Source organism: Myotis yumanensis, unplaced genomic scaffold, assembly GCF_028538775.1.
Source record: "Myotis yumanensis isolate MYYU_CA2020_CCGP unplaced genomic scaffold, mMyoYum1.0.hap1 SCAF_1, whole genome shotgun sequence".
Taxonomy (NCBI): domain Eukaryota; kingdom Metazoa; phylum Chordata; class Mammalia; order Chiroptera; family Vespertilionidae; genus Myotis; species Myotis yumanensis.
In genome coordinates this window covers 73,127,625-73,148,273 of record NW_027223752.1, presented here as the reverse complement: position 1 = coordinate 73,148,273, position 20,649 = coordinate 73,127,625, and the positions used below count along the sequence as shown (strand labels likewise).

Below are 20,649 nucleotides of genomic sequence, written 5' to 3'. Positions count from 1 at the left end.
CACCTTGCTGGCTGCGGTGACTGGCAGTGGCTGCAGCAGCAGGGTGATGGGACCGGTGCCTTCCCTTGATCAGCTCAGTCGCCTCCCACAAAGGGAGCCCAGACTGCGGCTTAGGCCCGCTCCCCAAGGGGAGCAGGGAGCAGGCCTAAGCCATCAGTAGGACATCCCCTAAGGGCTCCCAGTATGTGAGAGGGGGCAGGCTGGGCTGAGGGACCCCCCCAGTGCATGAATTTTGTGCACTGGGCCCCTAGTTAAAAAATAAAAATCAATGAAAAAATATCCTTAGATGAGGATTAACAAACAAAAAAAAACTAATTTTAAAAAAAGAAAGGAAACAATCCCTTTTGCAGTTGCATCAAAAAGAATAAGCCCTTGCCAGTTTGGCATAGTGGATAGAGGGTCGGCCTGAGGAACAAAGGGTCCCGGGTTCAATTATGGTCAAGGGACTTAGCAAACTGGGCTTCTTTGAAAGGCTGATGGGCAAAAATGGCTGCTCTCCGCCACCACTCCAAATTTCCACCCATATCACCTCCCCTCTGACTCTTTCGACCCAAACTCTACATCACAAATGATGGCACCCCACAGTAAAAACTCTCAACATCAAGACAAATTACATTGTAGTACACTGACATCAGCACATTACATATAGCACATTGCTTTTTTAATGTAAACTGAAAAAGGAGGCTTGAAAAAGAAATTGCCCGAGTGTTCTGAAAATAGTAGCTGTAGAGTTCTTCATTTTAAAAAGTCAAGAAAATTGGTGTAAGCAATCACTAACATTATCCCAAACCCTGACATCCTAATCACATACACCTTTGCTCAAATTTGTTTTCCCTTACTCACATTTGTTTGAATTGGGTTTCTGTCATTTTGTAAATGAAAGATAACTCAGATATCTGAGGAGAGAATTGTTTTGATGAATAAGTTTGAGGTAATGGGAGGAAGATTAAAAGGAGTGAATCAGTGGCAGAATAAGAAAGCCTGTATTTCCAAAGTAACAGATAATCACATAAAGTGCATGATAGTATGTACCACCCCTACTATGTCCATTTGACTGTAGGTTTAAGAGAATCCTATCTAATAATAGACAAACATGGTAATTGATAGTACCTTCACTACGCCTTCCATTGGCTAATCAGCATGACATGCAAAATAAACGCCAACAAAGATGGCAGCTAATTTGCATACTGTAGGCAGGGCGGGCCAACAGGAGCTGCCACCCGGGCCCCTGTGTGCAGCCCTGGGCAGCAGGACCCAGCGGCTGTTATCGTGATCGGAAACCAGGCCGCAGGCAAGGCGGCCCCCTGGGACCCAGTAGCTGCCTTGCCTCAGGCCCGTGATGGTGATCAGAAAGCCGGGCCGCAGGCAAGGCGGTCCCCTGGAACCCAGGAGCCCGTCGGCGAGGTCTGCAGGTGAAGCAGCGATCAAGCTATGAGGGGGAGGGTGGAGGGCAGAAGGAGCTACAGAAGCAGCTCTGGCTGGAGACTGAAGACTCCCACCGGAGTGAGGAGCAAAGACTGAAGGCTCCAGCCACAGTGAAGACTGTGTCCAGAGTGAAGATGAAAGGCGGTGGCCAGAGTGAAGGTCTGGGTCTCAGGTGCCAGAGGAAAACTGGTGCTGGCAGCCAGGGGAAAGAAGGCCTATTGCACGAATCTCTTCGTGCAACGGGCCTCTAGTCTATATATATAAAACCTTAACATGCAAATAAACCGAACAGCCAACAACCTAACCGGTCGCTATGACGTGTGCTGACCACCAGGGGGCACGTGTGGAACATGGCAGGTGTCGGCAGCAGGCGACAGAGAGCAGAACATGGCGGGTGTCGGCTGCGGTAGGATGGTAGTGCAGGTGAGTGGGGCGCCAGTGCTGTCATTGAGGCAAGCCTCTAGTGGTTACTAAAAATTCTTTGCTCCTGCACGCCATGGTCCCACCCAATGCTCACACCTCCTGGCAGCACCGGTCCCACTCGTACCCGCTGCCGGCACCAGAGCTGCCACTCGCATCCGGTGCCAGGTGCCTTGATCGCTCAGTGCCATCAGCGGGTGTGAGTGGCAGCTGCCAGCCCGATCGCCCCTCAGGGCTTCTCCATCTCCCCCTGCTCCTGAGGAGCGATCAGGGCCAGCAGCCACCTCTCGCACCCACTGCTGGCGATGGCCCCGCTCACACCTGCTGCTGGCACCAGAGACACCACTCGCAGACACTGCCAGCATCGGCCCCACTCTCACCACTGCCAGCACCAGAGTCACTGCTTACACTCACTGCCGGTGCCTGGCGCTGGCCCCAATCACCACTGAGGGCAATCAGGGCAGCAGCAGCTGCTCACACCTGCTGATGGCACCAGCCCCACTTGCACCCACTGCTGGCACCAACCCCACCCATTTGCTCTGCACCCTAAGAAGGTGCGAGCGGGGCTGGCACCACCAGCACATGGGAGCAGGGCTGCTGGCAGGCAGGGGACTGGGGCTGTGGCAGGAGGGGCTGGGCAGGGGCGTGGAGTATGGGCCGAGATCTGCCCCTGTGCCCACCGCAGCCTCATGGCCCACAGTTCCTTTTCAAGGTTCCTTTTAATTCGTGCACTGGGCCCCTAGTATTCTATAAAAGACATAGCAATGTTTGTGAAATTTGGATTCCAGCATTGAACAAGTTTGCAATCATGGACAGTGTAATAACTGAATTTATTAAATGTATGCCGTATGCCAAGAATTATACTAAGAGCTTTATATGCATTATTTTATTTAACCATTTCGTACGTGAGGAGAAGACTAAGACTCAGAGATATTAAGAAACCACCGCCAAGGGTACATACCAACTAAATGCAATCTTGAGGTCTGAAAACAGATCTCTCTGACTCCAGAACGCATGCTCTCTACCAATATACTTACATGGCCTCCCTTGAAGCAAATTTGTGTCTATTACATGAGGCTAAATGCTTTAAAACTCACGTTGTCATTTTACTAACCTTCATAATTCCTCTACTCACTGGAGTGCTGGAAAAATATTGAATAAATATCTGTTTTCCAGTTAAGAGAAGAAAATGTGCAAGCAAAAAATAATAATGCTGTATATTCAGTACTCAAATTTCATTAAAGGCAGCACAATAGCCAGCTTACTTTTTTAAATAAAAAATAAATTGGACTTTTAGTTCTAATGCAAATTCATCATATAGAGTGTTGGTATAAAATGTTCTCATGAATCTAGGTTACTGACTTGTAACTAGACAAACCCTCGCTCTTAAAAATAGTACCGCAGACCATTTTTAAAGTCGCTGATCTTTATTTGCTGCATTCTAAAAGGTAAACTCTAAATGATAACAAACTTAAAGTTATTTATCAAATAATTCAAACACATGCTTAAGAAAAGTATCATTGCTAATAAGATAGGAAAGCCTACCTTAACATTGCTTTGTTGAGAAAATTCCTTTATTTCTATGGCAAGTTGTACTTAACAGGCATTAGACTGGAGGGAAGAAGGAACGTCAGGGCCAAAAACAAAAATTCATAGTGATTTAATCTGTCTAAATCACGAGAAGGTTATAATATAGAAAATCAAATACAGAACAATCAACACATCAACTTGTTTTAAAACAGTATGTACACAAAAAATATTGGTTTCTATAATATATCCCTGATGTTGCAAGATTAGCAATAAAAAACAATTTTCCCAGGAATTTCAATAAAGAAAAAGCACTGAACAAAAATACCACAAGTCTCAAAAATGTCAAGGAAATGCAATCCAGAAAGAGAGTCCAAATATTAAAATCATCACTTGAGGAATGCCTGTTGAATTCAAAGATTCAGACAAGGTCTAATTTCACTTCATTTACCAACTTTCTTACAACACATCCCAGCAAGTCCTTCTTAAGATTCTTTACATTCTTTTGTTGCATCTTCAGTCTCCTGTTCATCTGCACATTAAAAACAATAACCAAAGTTGTTAGGCCATCAGACATGTGTCCATAATTAAGAAAAATCATTATCCCAAACCCTGACATCCTAATCACATACACCTTTGCTCAAATTTGTTTTCCCTTACATTTCATTCAGCCTATACAACAGTAAACCCTTTTACACATGAGACAATAATCACATACTCATTTAATACTTACTGGACAATCACCACAAGCTGCATACAAAGTTTACAAGAAAAAGTGAAAGGTAAGGTGCCTGCCTTCATTGAGATTACAGCTGACAGAGAATTTTCTGGGTTTCAAGAATTAAAATGTTTATGGAGGCCCCAGCCAGTGGTTAGAGCAGTGGTTAGAGCATCAACTTGTAGACTCAAGGGTCTCGGGTTTGATTCCGAGGCAAGGACACATACCTCAGCTACAGGCTCAATTTCCATCCTGGCGGGGGCTGGATGGGCCACCTGTGGGAGGCAACCAATCAATGTGTCTCTTTTACATTGATGTTTCTCTCTCTTTGTCTCTCCCCTTCCCTTCCATTCTCTTTAAAAATCAATGGGAAAAATATCCTTGGTTGAGGATTAACAACAAACCATATGCATTTGGAGACAGGCATAAAAAATTTCTTTTGGCTTTAAACTAAGCTTTTGGGAAATAGGACAAAACTAAACGTAAATACATTTAGAGTAGACAAGAACTTATCACCTTTCATTTCTCTAAAATTATGACATTAACAGAAGTGGAATGGAAATAATCTTCTCCCAACCTTGGTGAGGTTATCAGAAAAGGCAGAATTGACCACAGAACCAAAGAAAAGGAGACAACAAAAGAGAATCAGGAGAAACTGGAACCCTCATACACTGCTGGTGAGAATCCAATGGTGCCACTGCCTTGGAAACCAGAAAGGTTCACATAAACCCAGCAATTCTATTCCTAGGTATATGCCCCAGAGAGAAAACATACATCACCCCAAAACCTGTACCCCAATATTCACAGCAGCAAAGCAGAAACAACCCAAATGTCCATCATCTAAGGCAGTGATGGCGAACCTATGACACGCGTGTCAGAGGTGACACGCGAACTCATTTTTTGGTTGATTTTTCTTTGTTAAATGGCATTTAAATATATAAAATAAATATCAAAAATATGTCTTTGTTTTACTATGGTTGCAAATATCAAAAAATTTCTATATGTGACACGGCACCAGAGTTAAGTTAGGGTTTTTCAAAATGCTGGCATGCCGAGCTCTAAAGGTTCGCCATCACTGAACTAATGAATGGATAAGTAAAATGTGGCACATCCATACAACAGAATGTTATTCACCAATAAAAATAACGGAGTACTGATACACGTGCAGCGTGGCTGGAACTTGAAAGCATGTGTTAAATGTCACCAGCCAGACACAAAGGCCACATATTCTATGGCTCTACTTATGCGAAATGTCCAGCCTAGGCAAATTCATAGAGACAGGCAGTAGATTAGTGATTGCTCAGGACTTGGGGGGCTGGGGAAAAGGGGGAGTGATTGCTAATGGGTGCAGTGTTTGTTTTGGGGGTGAAGTGTTGTAAAATTGATAGTGGTAAAAAAAAAAAAGCCCAATTCTGTGAATATATTAAAAACCATTAAATTGTATAGTGTTGTTGAACAGTGGCCCAAAAAATCATTACATCCATATCGTTATGCCTGGAACCTGTGAAAGTTACCTTACTGGGGAGAAGGGTCTTTGCAGATGTAACTAAGCTGAGGATCTTGAGATGAGACTTACTGATCACCCTGGAATACTCAGGTGGGCCCTACATGCAGTAACAAATACCCTTATAAGAGAAGGGCATTTCACACACACACACGCACACACACGCACACACACACGTACACACACGCACGCACGTGCACACACACGCACACGCACGCATGCACATACACAGGCAATGTGAAGACATGTGGAATGATGTGACCTATATAGCAAGGAGGCCAAAGAATGTCAACAGCCTGAGAAACCGGAAGAAGGAGACATTTTCCTCTGGAGCCCCAGGCAGAGTGTGGCCTTGCTGACACCCTGAGTTCAGACTGCAGGCCTCCAGCACTATAATGTCTCTTGTAATTTATTATGGCAACCATAGGACTCTACCACAGGTTTATGAAATATATGACAACAATGCTGTTATTTTTTTTAAAAAATCAATCTAATAATTAAGGGACATGATTTGTAGTTACAGAAAGTAAAGTGAAAAGTGTAGTAATGTTGTCAACCCATGGAGAAGAAATATTAAACAGGATATAGAGGAAGTCAGGGTAGATAAGAAGTGGACCTCAGTATCCCACACCTACAATGAGGACTGATAAGACCATGCACGACCCCATGCCTTCATAGGGCTCTTCCTCTTATCTGGAGTGTTCCCCTTTTTGCCGCCCAGTAAATGACCACTCATCCTTGGAGGCTCAACTCAAATGCCACCTGCCCACATCCACAGTGTTTGTCATGCCTCTGGAGTGCTGCCATGTACTTTGTCCCGAAACCCTATTACACTTGTCCCACCCTGCTGTGATTATCGGCTTACGTGCCTGTCTTCTTCAATAGACTATAAAATAATTCAGGGTAATGACTGTGCCCTACTCACCTGATACCCTGGAACAGTGGTTCTCAACCTTGGCTGCACATTAGAATCACCTGGGAATCTTTTTAAAATCCTGATTTCTGGGCCTCATCCTCCGGAAATTCTGTTTCTTTGTTATGGGGTGGGACCACAACATTAGTAACAAAGAAACAGAATTTCCTGAGGTTGAGGCCCAGAAATCAGGATTTTAAAAAGATTCCCAGGTGATTCTAATGTGCAGCCAAGGTTGAGAACCACTGCCCTAGAAAAATGTCCTCAATAACAAATACAATGGAGCCTGGAGCCTGGAGCAGTGGTGTTAAAGCATGGCTGCACAACAGAATCACCCAGACCCCATACCCCCAGAAGCTGTCTTAAAATATGCTGATGCCCCCTAGCCAGTGTGGCAAGGTGGATAGAGCATTGGCCTGGGCACCAAAGGGTGAGTCTGATTTCCAGTCAAGGGCATGTACCTGGATTGCTGGTTCAAAACACTGGCCCTGGTTGGGGCATGTCTCTCTCACATCGATGTTTTTCTCTCCCTCCCTTCCTTCCACTCTCTCTCAAAACCAATGGAAAAATATCCTTGGATGAGGATTAACAACAACAACAAAAAAATACTGATGCCCACTGCCAACCCTTAGAAATTTATTTAATTCATCTGGGACAGAACCAAAGCATTAATGTTCTAAATCTCACCAGGTGATTCCACCAGAGTTTAAAAAACACCGTCTAAGGCAGTGGTTCTCAACCTTCCTAATGCCACAACGCTTTAATACAGTTCCTCATGTTGTGGTGACCTCCAACCATAAAATTATTCTCACTGCTACTTCATACCTGTAATTTTGCTACTGTTATGAATCATAATGTAAATAACTGATATGCAGGATGTATTTTCATTGTTACAAATTGAACATAATTAAAGCATAGTGATTAATCACAAAAACAATATGTAATTATATGTGTGTTTTCCGATGGTCTTAGGCGACCTCCCCCTCCAAAGGGGTCGCGATCCACAGGTTGAGAACCGCTGGCCTAAGGGATGGACTCAGAATAGCTTAAATGCCAGACAGATCAGAGACAGATACCAGATAGAAAGGTCTAAATATCAAAAGTATACAAAGCATAGATGATCCCATACTCACTACATATGTTCCCAAATAAAATATTAACCATGAAAGAGTGAAGAATTCAAGCTACAGCCTGCTCGCTTGCTCAGTGGCTACGGGGAAGGTTAACCAAGGAAGGACAATAGGGGTGGCGGGAGAGATAAGAAGGCAATCTGGAACAGGTAGTATCTTCTTCCAAATGCAATTTAAGAAGAAAAGCAGAATTGAGCAGATGGGGGGAAAGATACCTTCAGACACTGTTTTCATCGCCATCATATACACTAGTATTTTTTTACAATCCTAAAGTAGACTGGCCAGCAAACCGTGCAGTCCAGAGCTGCTCTCAAATCACCCGCTGGGGTCATCTTGCTATTGGGTACAGCCTGTACAGCAGTAAACCCTTTGCAGACTCTGGTACGGTAGATGTGGGTCAGGCCTGATTCGGCATTTCTAACAAGATCCCAGGTAATAACAATACTGCTGGTCCATAGGTCTCGTCTACAGTCATGGACTTTAGTAGCTTTTCCTTTTACCCAATCTGAACAAAGCAATGGAATCAGGAGTTCCCAATAACTGATAAAGTGATCAGTACTACAGTTAAATATTAAAACTCTCCAATTTGCCATTGTTCACTTGATACTACTAACAAAATGATAGAGAAATTGGCATTTTATATATAGGTAGAGGAAATAAGTGGCAAATATTTACATGTAAAGTCTGCATCAAGAACTGGATTAAAGAAATTAGTTAAAAATAACTTGGAAAGATACATTCATCAGATATAAACTCACTATATACCAAAGTTTTGTATCAAAAGGAATTAACACTGAAATTTCTTAATATGGCAGCTCTGATAATTTGAGCAAATAAACTTTGGATGAGGGCTTTGATTAATTACTAAGAGCATCTGAGGAGCAATTAGCAGCCTTGAAAAGCAATTTAACAAATAATATCTAGGAGGCCTGAAGGCACACACTGTGTGAGAGTAACAGCACTCCATCAAAGCAAGGACTTAAGTTTTTTCCTAAGAGCAAGCCAAAATATTTTTAAAGGGAAAAAGTCAGCTAATAGTGTTACTGTTTTTAGAATATCACTGCTCCACTGCAAATCGGTAAGACAATATTAAAACAAAGAAAACTTTCTCAATACAACCTACTTTCTTTGAAACTATTCAGGCAGTGTGAGCATTAACATAGACTAACACACGTTCCCTTCAAACCCTGCAACATTCTTCCCAAAAGTCAATCTCCATGTAATCAGACTTCATCAAAGAAGTAACAATCAAATAGACCTTTTGATGGGCAGAATTTCAACATGAAGAACAGTCAGATTGTATAGTTGCCATTTGGGGTAGAACTTATTCTATCTGAGGACCACAGAAGGATAGCAATAAACTTCCTTACTTCTAAACTGAAACCCATATTTCTCAAGTATGTGCAGCAAAACCTTGTGGCTTACATTACTTTGACAGGCTGAACACTCTATATCCGTGGTCGGCAAACTGCGGCTCGCGAGCCACATGCGGCTCTTTGGCCCCTTGAGTGTGGCTCTTCCACAAAATACCACATGCGAGCGCGCGTACAGTGCAATTGAAACTTCGTGGCCCGTGCGCAGAAGTCGGTTTCCGGCCTGGGCAAGTCTATTTTGAAGAAGTTCTGTTGACTAATGAGTTTGCCGACCACTGCCAAGGACTCTAATTTCAGGAAGTCTGGCTAGGGTCTTGGACATAGGTATGAAACAAGCCAAAAATTCTCCAGCAATCCCGATGCTCATCCTTATTAGGAATACTAGTATGTCTGTGGTTTTTAACAGTGCTTCTCAAACTTCCCTATAAGTGTCACCCGGGGAACATATTAAAATGCCAACTCTGACTCAGTAGGTTAGGGGTGGGGCCTAATCAGCCCCCTGTGTTCAGCCCACACTCTAAGCAGCAAAAGAATGGAAATCACAGGGTTGCAAAGGGCCAAGAACATGAAGTAGAGAGGACCCCATGCGGGCCCCGTCTTCTAAGGGAACATCTGCTGCTCAGCTTCCTCACCAGTGGAAGGACCTGCTGATTCGTCAGAAAGGTCAGAAATCCCAGCTTTTATGGGAAATCCCCTAATTAAATGTTAAAAACCATGTAAGTCAACCAAGTCCAGTCACTGACCTAATTAATCATTCATGTGGATTTTCTCATTTGATCCTTATTACATCCTTATAGGGTAAATATTAAAGCCACCTTATCTTATAGATAAGGAAACCAAGGTGCAGAGGAGAGGGAGAGCGAGATTACGTAACTTGCCTAAGATCACCTGCCGCTAGCAGAGCAAGGATTCAAACCCAGGTGTGCCTCACGCAGATCCCACGCTCTTAACCACCAGGCGAGAACGTGCTGGTGGATAAGCAAGCCAGGCGCCACTCTGCTCACCGAGGCTCTAGCCTGGACTGTTAGCTCTGTCCTTTGGGGAATTAATTTGCTCTATGGTTTTAGGTTCTTAGTTTCAATTTTGAGCAACCAACCATCCCAGTTTGTCAGGGACTAAGGGTTTTCTGGGACGAGGAACATTCAGTGGTAAAACCTGGACACTCCAAAGCAAACCCGTGGTCACCCTAGTTTTCATTTAGGGGTGTTATTTTTCGAACAACCTTATCTGACTCATTTTTGCATTTGCTATAGAAATTGTTAGGACCACTATTCACTAAAGGGTCCTATGGGAAGTTCCATTGTTTTCCTTGAAGAATTAGTATAGTTCGGCCCTCTTCTTTACTACGGAACCGACTTTGGGTCCCTCTTTGCTCTTTTCTATTTTGATGTGTCATTCATATTTTCCTCTTTATTATATAAATTTCTGTTGATAACTAGTTCAAATGGTGAGTGGCAAGAAGAGAATACTGTGCATGCACAGATACTTTGTTATCTAAAAAGCAATTCAGCATAAGATTATTTGATTAAAAAATAGAATAACTACAGGCCTGAAGCGTTTTCTTTCTGAAGTGCCAGTGTACTCAGTGGTGTCTCCAAGGCTGACACCAGGGAACACTTACTCCCCACTCTTCTCACTCTTCCATGTGGAGGAGCTCACAGTGGGGAAGCATCTGGCCTCACTCCACCTCCTCCACTCCCCTAGGGAAGAAGAGCCAGGTATCTGATTGGTGAATTTGGAAAAAGAAATGGCCTGCTCAGTTTAGCCCAGTGGTTCTCAACCTTCTGGTCCTTTAAATACAGTTCCTCATGTTGTGACCCAACCATAAAATTATTTTCGCTGCTACTTCGTAACTGTAATGTTGCTACTGTTATGAATCGTAATGTAAATATCTGATATGCAGGATGGTCTTAGGCGACCCCTGTGAAAGGGTCGTTCGACCGCAAAGGGGTTGCGACCCACAGGTTGAGAACCGCTGGTTAGCCCCTTCCTCCCAGGAAATCGGCACCTGGCCCCAGAGGTGCTTCTGTGCCTCTCCATACTCCCGGTTCCAAAGGTGAGGCTTGTGGTTTTCGCCTCTGCCACTGACTGGGTGCGAAAGTTTGTTTGGGAAGGCGGAACTTCAGGAAGACTGTTTGGCCCCTTACATTTCACCATCAATAAAGCTGACCTCCTTGATCTCCATTCATTGGAATCCATCTATTATCTCTCAGATCTGGATGGGGAAGGAAAGATGCCACTGATGGATCCTCTAGAACCGCATCAGTGAGTACAACACTAAATTATTGGACCTCATAAAATTCAAACAAAAGTAGTTACCACTAAGTTTAAAGCATAAACAGGAAAAATTATGTATTTCACATTGGAAACTTAATATAGCTGTGAAGCAAATCCTTATTTTTCAATGCCACAACTTAAACTAGTTTTTAATGCCATTATATAAATTACAATTTAGCATTTTAGAATAGAATTGCTTAGCAAGTTATTTTAATCATTGTAAATGCTGAGGTTAGTAAAATAAAATAAAAACTCCAACTTCAGATATGCTAACATATTCCTTAAAGTTTATTGTGTAATAAACAGAAAACAAAATATGGTTCACATATTCACATCTACACCATCTTAATCCTCCATCCGCACAAGGGTTATTATAATCCAGTAGGATTATCTGCTGCCATCGCAGGCATGTTCTGTGGAGTTAGAGCTAAGCTACCTTTCCATTAAGTCACTTTAACATCTACTTCATTCCATGTTCTACTCAGAAACAGATATACATCAGTGTGACTCACGTGCACATGGAAGTAAAGTCATATCTTAACAAAGCATGGTTCTAACCCTTCTTTCCCCCATCCCCCACCTCCACAAACACACTGATCCCATGGGACTGAGACTCTACATACAACAAATCATCGCATCCAATTTATTAAGTATGATTGGAGCAAACAAAGAGGAGATGCAGGTACTTTCTCTCTAATAAAAACCCTTCGTTTCTAAAGAAAGTAAATGCACTGCAATTTCATAGTAGAACAAAAATTTTCCTATTTTGTTCTTTCATTTATTTGTTAAGTGAAGATCTTGGTGGGAGAAGGCAGACCACACACACCCATCTCACTGAAATCCATGTCGTCAGTAAATTGCAAAGCTGGATAAAAACTTAGAGCTTGTGAAATTTCATTAAAAAATTTAAAAAGTTCCAAATCTGAACACAGAATGTGAACCCTACATAAATCTTTAGTGATACCTAGGGAAGTAGGTATTGGGTGATATGCGGGAGTAGAAAAAAATAGTATTTGAAGGTTGCAAGTGGGAAGCAATGGAGAGGAAGAATAAATGTGAACCATATTTTCAGTATATCATTCTAAAAATGGATAATTTAAATTATTTCATTTATTTAACAGGCATTAAGTTTAGGGCAGCACTTTGGACACTGTTACAGAAGGTGTAGCAATGAATCAGAAGGTAGAACCTCTGCCCTCAAAGAAGATAAACAATTTTAAGGAAAAGACCTGTGCATGCATAACAAGGTGAAGACAGTATGTGTAAAATGACCTGATGCTCTGGGACATTCAGAGGAAAAATAAAATAATTAAAAAGGGGGACCAAGAAGGTTACATTCAGAGTGGATGGGGTTGGAATTCAGTTATCATTGAAGAGGTGAGTGCCTGAACATTTATGAGAAGAAAGGGGTCTGGCAACAGCAGAGGCACAGGAAAGCACAGAAAACCCTGAGACCAGATCAGCTATAACCTGAATAACATTCAGGGGACTAGTCAGAAATTGATTAGGAAGAGAACTTCACGTCAGAGTGTGGAGGCCTTGAACAGTGGGGGAAAGAATTCAGATTCTATGCAGCAGGCAGTGGAGAGCCATGGAAGCTTTTTGAGCTGGGAGGTGTGGTTGTCAAAGCTGTACTTGGGGGGATTCGTGTAGTGGTGGTGGACAATGGCCAGAGGATGGGAGAGACCAGAGGCAGGGAGGGTTCTCATATTGGTCCAGTGAGGTAGCAGGAAGACTAAGGAAGAGGTCGGTATTGGGAGATATGCAGGAGTAGAAAAATAATATTTGAAGGTTGCAAGTGGGAAGCAAGGGAGAGGAAAGATAATGACTGACTTTTGAGCCTGGGTGATTGAGGAAACAAAGGTCAAGAGGAAAATCTGAGCTGAGAGAGAAAGACGAGGAAATCAGTTCGGGGCCATATCCAGAGTAAGTCTAGCAGGGAGGTAGAAATACAGGACTGAGGAATTCGTTCCGAATTAATAGATGATAGGTTTAATAAGTAATAGATAGATTTAGATGTAACAGACAATATATTTTAGAGTGATCTACATTAGAGGAAAAGTTGAAGCTATTTAGATAGATTCACCAAATACAACCGAGAATATGTTAGACTTCTACCATAGATAAATAATTCAATATTTGTTTATGTCAAAAAATCGCCCATAGTATTTGTATCCTGTATCATTGTACCGCTGTGAGATGCACCATTGGATCAAGACAAAATACCTGAGAGCGTACAAGTAGCTGGAATGGGAGTCGGCTTACAGAGACTAATAAAACCACAATAATATATGGCACTTTACAAATTCATTCCTTGGAACAAATTTTCATCACTGAAGTCTGCAAATTGAAATGCAAAGCAAATCTATTCAAATCCCTTATACCAAATTAAATCAATTTCTCTTTTCCATTGAAATCAACATTGTTTTCTCAATAACCATCAAGAATATTACCTTAAGTGTCCATTGGTAATTAGATAAAAATGATGTATATCAGTGATTCCCAAAGTGGGCGCTACCACCCCCCGGTGGGCGCTGCAGCGATCCAGGGGGGCGGTGATGGCCACAGGTGCATTTGGGGTCGATGAGTAACTGCTATTAAAATTTTTAAAAAAAAATTAATTTCCAGGGACTGAGTAATATTTTTTCTGGAAAGGCGGCGGGAGGCCAAATAAGTTTGGGAACCACTGATGTATATTGTTACACATATATACAATGGAATGCTACTCAGCCATTAAAAGGTAACAGGAAAAAAAAAGATAACAGAATCTTGCCATTTGCGACAACACTGATGGATGTACCTTGAGGTCATTATGCTAAATGAAATAAGTCAGATGGAGAAAGACAAATACCATATGATTCCACTCATATGTGGAATCTAAAAAAACAAACAAGTGAACAGATAAAACAAAACAAAAAACAAAAAACCTCATAGGTACTGAGAACAGATAGGTGATTAGCAAAGGGGAAAGAAGTTCAGGTATGTGAAGTGAGTAAAGGGGGTCAGTTGTGTGGTGAAGGATGGTAACTAGATTTTTGGTGGTGATCACTTTGTAGCATATACAAATACTGAATTAAAATATTATGTACCTGAAATTTATATAACATTACATACCAGTAAAAGAACGTATATATTTTTAAAAAAGAACATGTATGAATTACCATTAAGAACAATCTATTTCATAAGAGTACTAACCACAATCTTGATCTCCTATGAACACTGATAAATGTTATGTTTGTACGCTCTTAATTGACACCACCTGTGGCTCACAAACATACCTCCATACCTTACTTTACGTTAACTTACAATACCCTTATATTGAGCTACTCAGCAAGAATTATTCACCATCCAAGCCTTACCTGTTCATGGTTTCTCTGAAGGGCTGGGTTTCAGATGTTGGACTTCAGAGAAAAGGCTCACATCGATGCCATACAGTGGATCATCCAAAAAAGAAGGCCTTCTCAGTTTTCCAATGCCAAGAGTCTTCGACATAAAATAATCCTCTGTGTCACGAATAACCTCGTCCTGGGGAAACTGGAGGCATTTCATGTTCTCAGCTTCAATGACAAGAGCCTGTGACACGTAATGCCCAGTTAGGGCTTTGCTGAGATAGTAGCCTATGGATGTTTCACATTCTGCATTCTCGGGCACATCTGCATCTCCCACCTCGGTGCTTCTGACCTTTGTTTCTGAGTCAGTTAGTAACTCAGAGAGGACAGATCTGGAAAGCTGGGGGGACTCAGGTGTCATATCCTCAATGTCTTCCTTTTCTCTTTCTGAAGAAAGTCCAGTCATGGATTTTTGTTTGAATGTGCATTCATCCAGAAGACGCCTTAACTGTTCCTCAGAGAGAAGTGATGCTGAATCTAACTGATGAAACAAGCCAAAAGTTTTCATAGTCAACTGAGTAAACATTTATTCCTGGTGAGCTTCCAGTAATACAATACAAATCCAAGTGCCCTGAAACCCCTTACACAAAACACTCAAATAGCAAAATCATTCATTATAAGGTATCCAAAATTGCAGGAGAAATGTACAGCATCCCTAGAAAATAAGATTAGAATCAATCACATACTAAAATACAGGGAAAAGTCCCACAGCACTGATGGAAATTAATTACTTCACCAAATAAACCAGTAACACTCGACACATATCAGTAACTTGAGCTGAAATGGAGTTATTAGAAAGCACATTCAATTTTATAAATCTTGGAACATCAAGCAGGGAAATGAGCAACCACCTCTTTGATAAAGAGCCAGAATCCTGCCATAATCTCCAGTAGTTGTTTCTCTGCCCCCCTTCCCACCCCTGCTCTTCAGTGGGAACCCTATCACCACCCAATTCCTTAACTGGAAAAAAATCTCGGGCAAACAGGGCAGATTACACCTGCCCCTGGGGATTCACCACTCCTATGTCTGTCCACAACTCTCAGCAGACAATACCACTGAAGACAGAAAAGGAAGGGTGAAGGGGTGGTGCATCCTGAGATGTATAGTTGTATCAAAGCTGCAGGTCTAGACAGAGGTCAGGGGCATTCCAACAGCAGTGTATTCTGGGAGAAGGATATGATCAAACACATTTAATTTCTGCTTGTGAGGTTATAGAGCTGGGTGTTTCAACCAAAATCTTAAGAACTTAAAAACATTTTTTCTACCAGATATGTTCTCAGGAAATAAAATATCAAATAAAAGTGTAGGGCAATGTTCTACAAGGATTCAGCTAAACAGCATGCCACTTGAATTACACAATCTCAAAAAGAACGGGATTAAAATATATTGAATCACACTGAAAAAAAATCCTCTAAAAAATCAGCACCATCTTTGATTTTTTTAAATGTTTTTATTGCTTTTATAAAGAGAGGAAAGAAGAAGGATAGAGAGATAGAAACATCAATAGGCTGCCTCCTGTACACTCTAACTGGGGATTGAGCCTGCAACCCAGGCATGTGCCCTTACCGGGAATCAAACCGGGAACCTCTTAGTTCTTGGGTGGATGCTCAACCACTGAGCAACACAGGCTGGGCTATCACTAATTTACATCGTGTATTATCTAGAAAAACTTTAGTCCTCCTTTACAGGGGAATGAATTATCAAAGAACAGAAAGTCCCCGTAAGAAAACCTAAATATGAATTGCAATGGCCTTAAGTTCTACTTCACCATAGTTAGACAATGCTATTGGCCTATTTTGTGGTACACCGTAAGATTTAACCAAATATTCTGCATATGTAAAGTACTGGGGGTAGGGGAAGGGAGGGAAATGCTACTATTGGAACTGGTATAGTCAATTCCTCATTACTGTGAAATGCTCTTAATGCAGCTAATAAAAAATAGTATGCAAAACAAATTTTGTATCATAAGTTTAAAATATAGCGTGTGTTTTAAAATTATATTTAACTTCTATAAATTAAAAACTAGTTCTCATAGTGGCAAGTGTCATTATGAGTTTGAGAGTAATAAGAATTTGTCTGGGAATATATTCTTAATAATTATCTGGGGTTCGAAATTCATGTAATTCACCCTAAGGTTAACAAACCTGTCAAAAAAATAGGAACTGAATTATATATTCACAAATCCTACTTCATTCACTAGATTTCAGACATCCAGGTGTGGTGCTTTATCCATTAGGAGCACTCCCCTCACCCTACCATGTAAACCTAGTCAACTATAAAATGAAGGCCATCCTTATATGGTACAGGATACTTAAAATACCCTTCAAAATCTGCTTATGTAAAATAGTTCATAATGGCTAGACAATTCCTAGGATTCAGAAAGGGTCCACTAAGTGTCATCCTCACCGAAGGCTTATCATATGAAATTTCCAGATGCTAGGAAAAAAACAGTCCATACTGGAGCAAGAAGATGAAGAATTGTGGAAGGAGGTCTGGGGGAGGGGGTGAGATTGGTAGATTATCTGATATGTTTGGCCACTTCCAGAAACAATATTGATAAGATAGCCGGTTGACAGTTCTGATGATGTATTTGGCTAGACATGCAAAAAAATAAGTAAAAACAAAGCAATTATGAACTCTGTGAACAAAAAGCTGTATGAAAAGAAAGGTAGTATTTCAGACAGATAACACAGAAAATTAAGCAAAAGAAAATAAGGTAATTATTAACTCTAGGACAAAAAGTTGTACAAGAAAGGATGCCATAGGATACTACTTGTTTTTGCTATAATATTTATACAGTCATCATAATATGAACAGTGATGCTTGAGGTAACCAAAAGCTGTGATTTAACTGGTTAGGGAAAATGGGAGGAGAGAAAAGGGATGTCTGGAGTAACAAAGTTAAATTCTTAGCTACCATCACAGGAAGTCATGTCAATAATAACACCATTACTAATATAAAATTTCCTATCATTATAAATAGATATAAAATTGATCAATTAAAAGAACAAGTTATTATGAAACAAGATAGAGGTAAACAGTAGGGGGAACATCTAGAGGAATTAAAAGTGGCTGATTCTGGACAACAAACTAAGAGGTAGAGATGGGGAAGCTAGGAGCTGCCATTTTTGTTAAAACATAGTGCTTTAATTTTTGATTAGTAATAATTAAAATTAACTTAAAATATAAAATTAATTTAAATGTTACATATATTTAATAAAAATGAATTTAAAAATAAAATCTGAAATATTAAAATGAAATTCCCAACCAATGATATCTTTGGACATAAAGAAGCAAATCCAGGTTTCATGGAGGCTGAAATGTATATAATCTTGGAGCAAGGGGAGGTACATCTTTAAGAAAAAGAATATAAAATTATAAATATAAAATAGGTAGAAAGTGAGGGGGGTTTTTTTAGAATTTGAAATATCACAAGTTACTGGAGCCTTGGAAAGTCTAGTCCATTTCGTACACCAGCTCTTTACATCATTTACCAGAAATGCTTATAAAGAAATTAGAGGCCCAGTGCACGAAATTCGTGCACTGGAGGTGTGTATTTGGTGGGGGGTCCTCAGCCTGGCCTGTGCCCTCTCGCAGTCTGGGACCCCTCACTCCTTACCACCCACCTGCTTGCTGCTCTCTACCGCTCGGCTTGCCGCTCCTTAGTACTGCTGCAGAAACTCCCGCCACTGCCACTGCGCTCACCAACCATGAGCCCGGCTTCTGGCTGATAAGTGCTCCCCCTGTTGTAGCACTCTGACCACCAGGAGGCAGCTCCTATGTTGAGTGTCTACCCCCTGGTGGTCAGTTCATAGCGACCAGTCATTCCACCATTCAGTCGATTTGCATATTAGGGTTTTGTTATATAGGATGTTTCCTGATTGCAGCCTAGCTCCCTCTCTCCACTCAAGGTTCAGTGAGGGGCCTTCTTTGGGATGCCAAGCTTGACAAGTCCCAGATCCATAATATTGTCCTGATGGGTGGTTCTACCCATATCCCAAGGTTCAGAAACTGCTACAGGACTTCTTCAATGGAAAAGAGTTGAGTAAGAGCATCAACCTGGATGATACTGTTGCTTATGGTGCAGCTGTCCAGGCAATCATCCTATCTAGAGACAAATCCGAAAATGTTCAAGATTTGCTGCTGTTGAATGATACTCCTCTTTCCTGTGGCACTGAGACTGCTAGTAGAGTCATGACGGTTCTCATCAAGCACAATACTACCGTTCCTACCATGCAGACACAGACCTCCATGACCTACCTCTGACAACCAGTCCCGTGTGCCCATTCAGGTTTATGACAGTGAGCATGCAACCTGGTAATGATGAATAACCACCTGAGTGGCAAGTTTGAACTCACAGGCATACCTCCTGCACCTCGTGGTGTTCTTCAGATTGAAGTGACTTTTGATATTGATGCCAATGGCATTCTCAATGTGTCTGCTATGGATAAGAGTACAGGAAAAGAGAATAAAATTGCCATCACTAACAACAAGAGTCGTCTGAGCCATATCTCATAGCAATATATTTACTGGTACATCTCTTAGGACAATGGAAACTAAGGAGAAAATAAACAAATGGGACTACATCAAGATAAAAAGCTTCTGCACAGCAAAAGAAACCATCAACAAAACAACAAGATGGCCACTGCATGGGAGAACATATTTGCCAATGTTATATCTGATAAGGGTTTAATCTCCAAAATTTACAGGGAACTCATACAACTGAACAAAAGAAAGATAAACAATCCAATCAAAAAATGGGCAAAGGACCTAAATAGACATTTCTCTAAAGTGGACATACAGAAGGCCAAGAGACATATAGAAAACATGCTCAAAGTCACTAATCATCTGAGATGCAAATCAAAACAACAATGAGGTACCATCTCATACCTGTCAGAATGGCTATCATCAACAAATCAACAAACAACAAGTGCTGGCGAGGATGTGGAGAAAAGGGAACCCTCGTATACTGCTGGTGGGAATGCAGACTGGTGCAGCCACTGTGGAAAACAGTATAGAGTTTACTCAAAAAATAAAAAATGGAACTCCCATTTGACCCAGTAATCCCACTTCTAGGAATATATCCCAAGAAATCATAAACACCAATCAGAAAGGATATATGTACCCCTATGTTCATAGCAGCACAATTTATAATAGCTAAGATTTGGAAACAGCCTAAGTGCCCATCAGCAGGTGAGTGGATTAAAAACTGGTGGTACATCTACACAATGGAATACTACACTGCTGTAAAAAAAGAAAGAACTCATCATTTGCAACAGCATGGATGGACATGGAGAGCATTATGCTAAGCAAAATAAGCCAGTCAGAGAAAGATAAATGTCACATATACTCACTCATTTGTGGAATATAATGAACAGCATAAACTGATGAACAAAAATAGATCCAGAGATATAAAAGCGTCAAACAGACCATCAAACCTCAGTGAGGGGCCTTCTTTGGGATATAAAGAAGGAAGGGGAGGGTGGAAGTGGAGGTAAGAGATCAACCAAAGGACTTGTATGCATGCATATAAGCATAACCAATGGACATAGACAGTAGGGGGTGAGAGCATGTGCTGGGGGTGTGGGAGCGGGCAGGGAGAGGTCAATGGGGAAAAAGGAGACTCATGTAATACTTTCAACAATAAAGAACTTAAATTTTAAAAAAGAGAGAGAGTTGTCTGAGCAAGGAAGAGGTTGAGCACATGATCCAGGAATCTAAGAAGTACAGAGCTGAAGATTAGAAGCAGTAGGACAAGGTATCTTCTAAGAATTTACTTGAATCCTATGCGTTCAACATGAAAGCAACTGATGAAGATCAAAAACTTCAAGGCAAGATCAATGATGAGAACAAACAGAAGATTCTTGATGAGTACAATGATATCATCAGCCGGCTTGATAATTTTGAACATGAGCAGAAAGAGTTGGGAAATGTCTGCAACCTCATCATTACCGAGCTGCACCAGAGTGCAGGC

General features: G+C 41.3%; 1 protein-coding gene across 1 annotated transcript in view; it reads right to left on the bottom strand.

The window, feature by feature from the left end:
• Positions 1-2,694: 2,694 nt before the first annotated feature.
• The window catches only part of FSIP1 (fibrous sheath interacting protein 1), a 177,234-nt gene continuing 159,279 nt past the window's right edge, over positions 2,695-20,649 (bottom strand). The window contains exons 11-12 of the mRNA XM_070405146.1: positions 14,647-15,157; positions 2,695-3,904 (exon numbers count right to left, since the gene is read on the bottom strand). Of these exons, the coding sequence (XP_070261247.1) occupies positions 14,651-15,157 (507 nt within the window). The 3' untranslated portion in view covers positions 2,695-3,904; positions 14,647-14,650. The remainder of the gene's footprint in view (positions 3,905-14,646; positions 15,158-20,649) is intronic.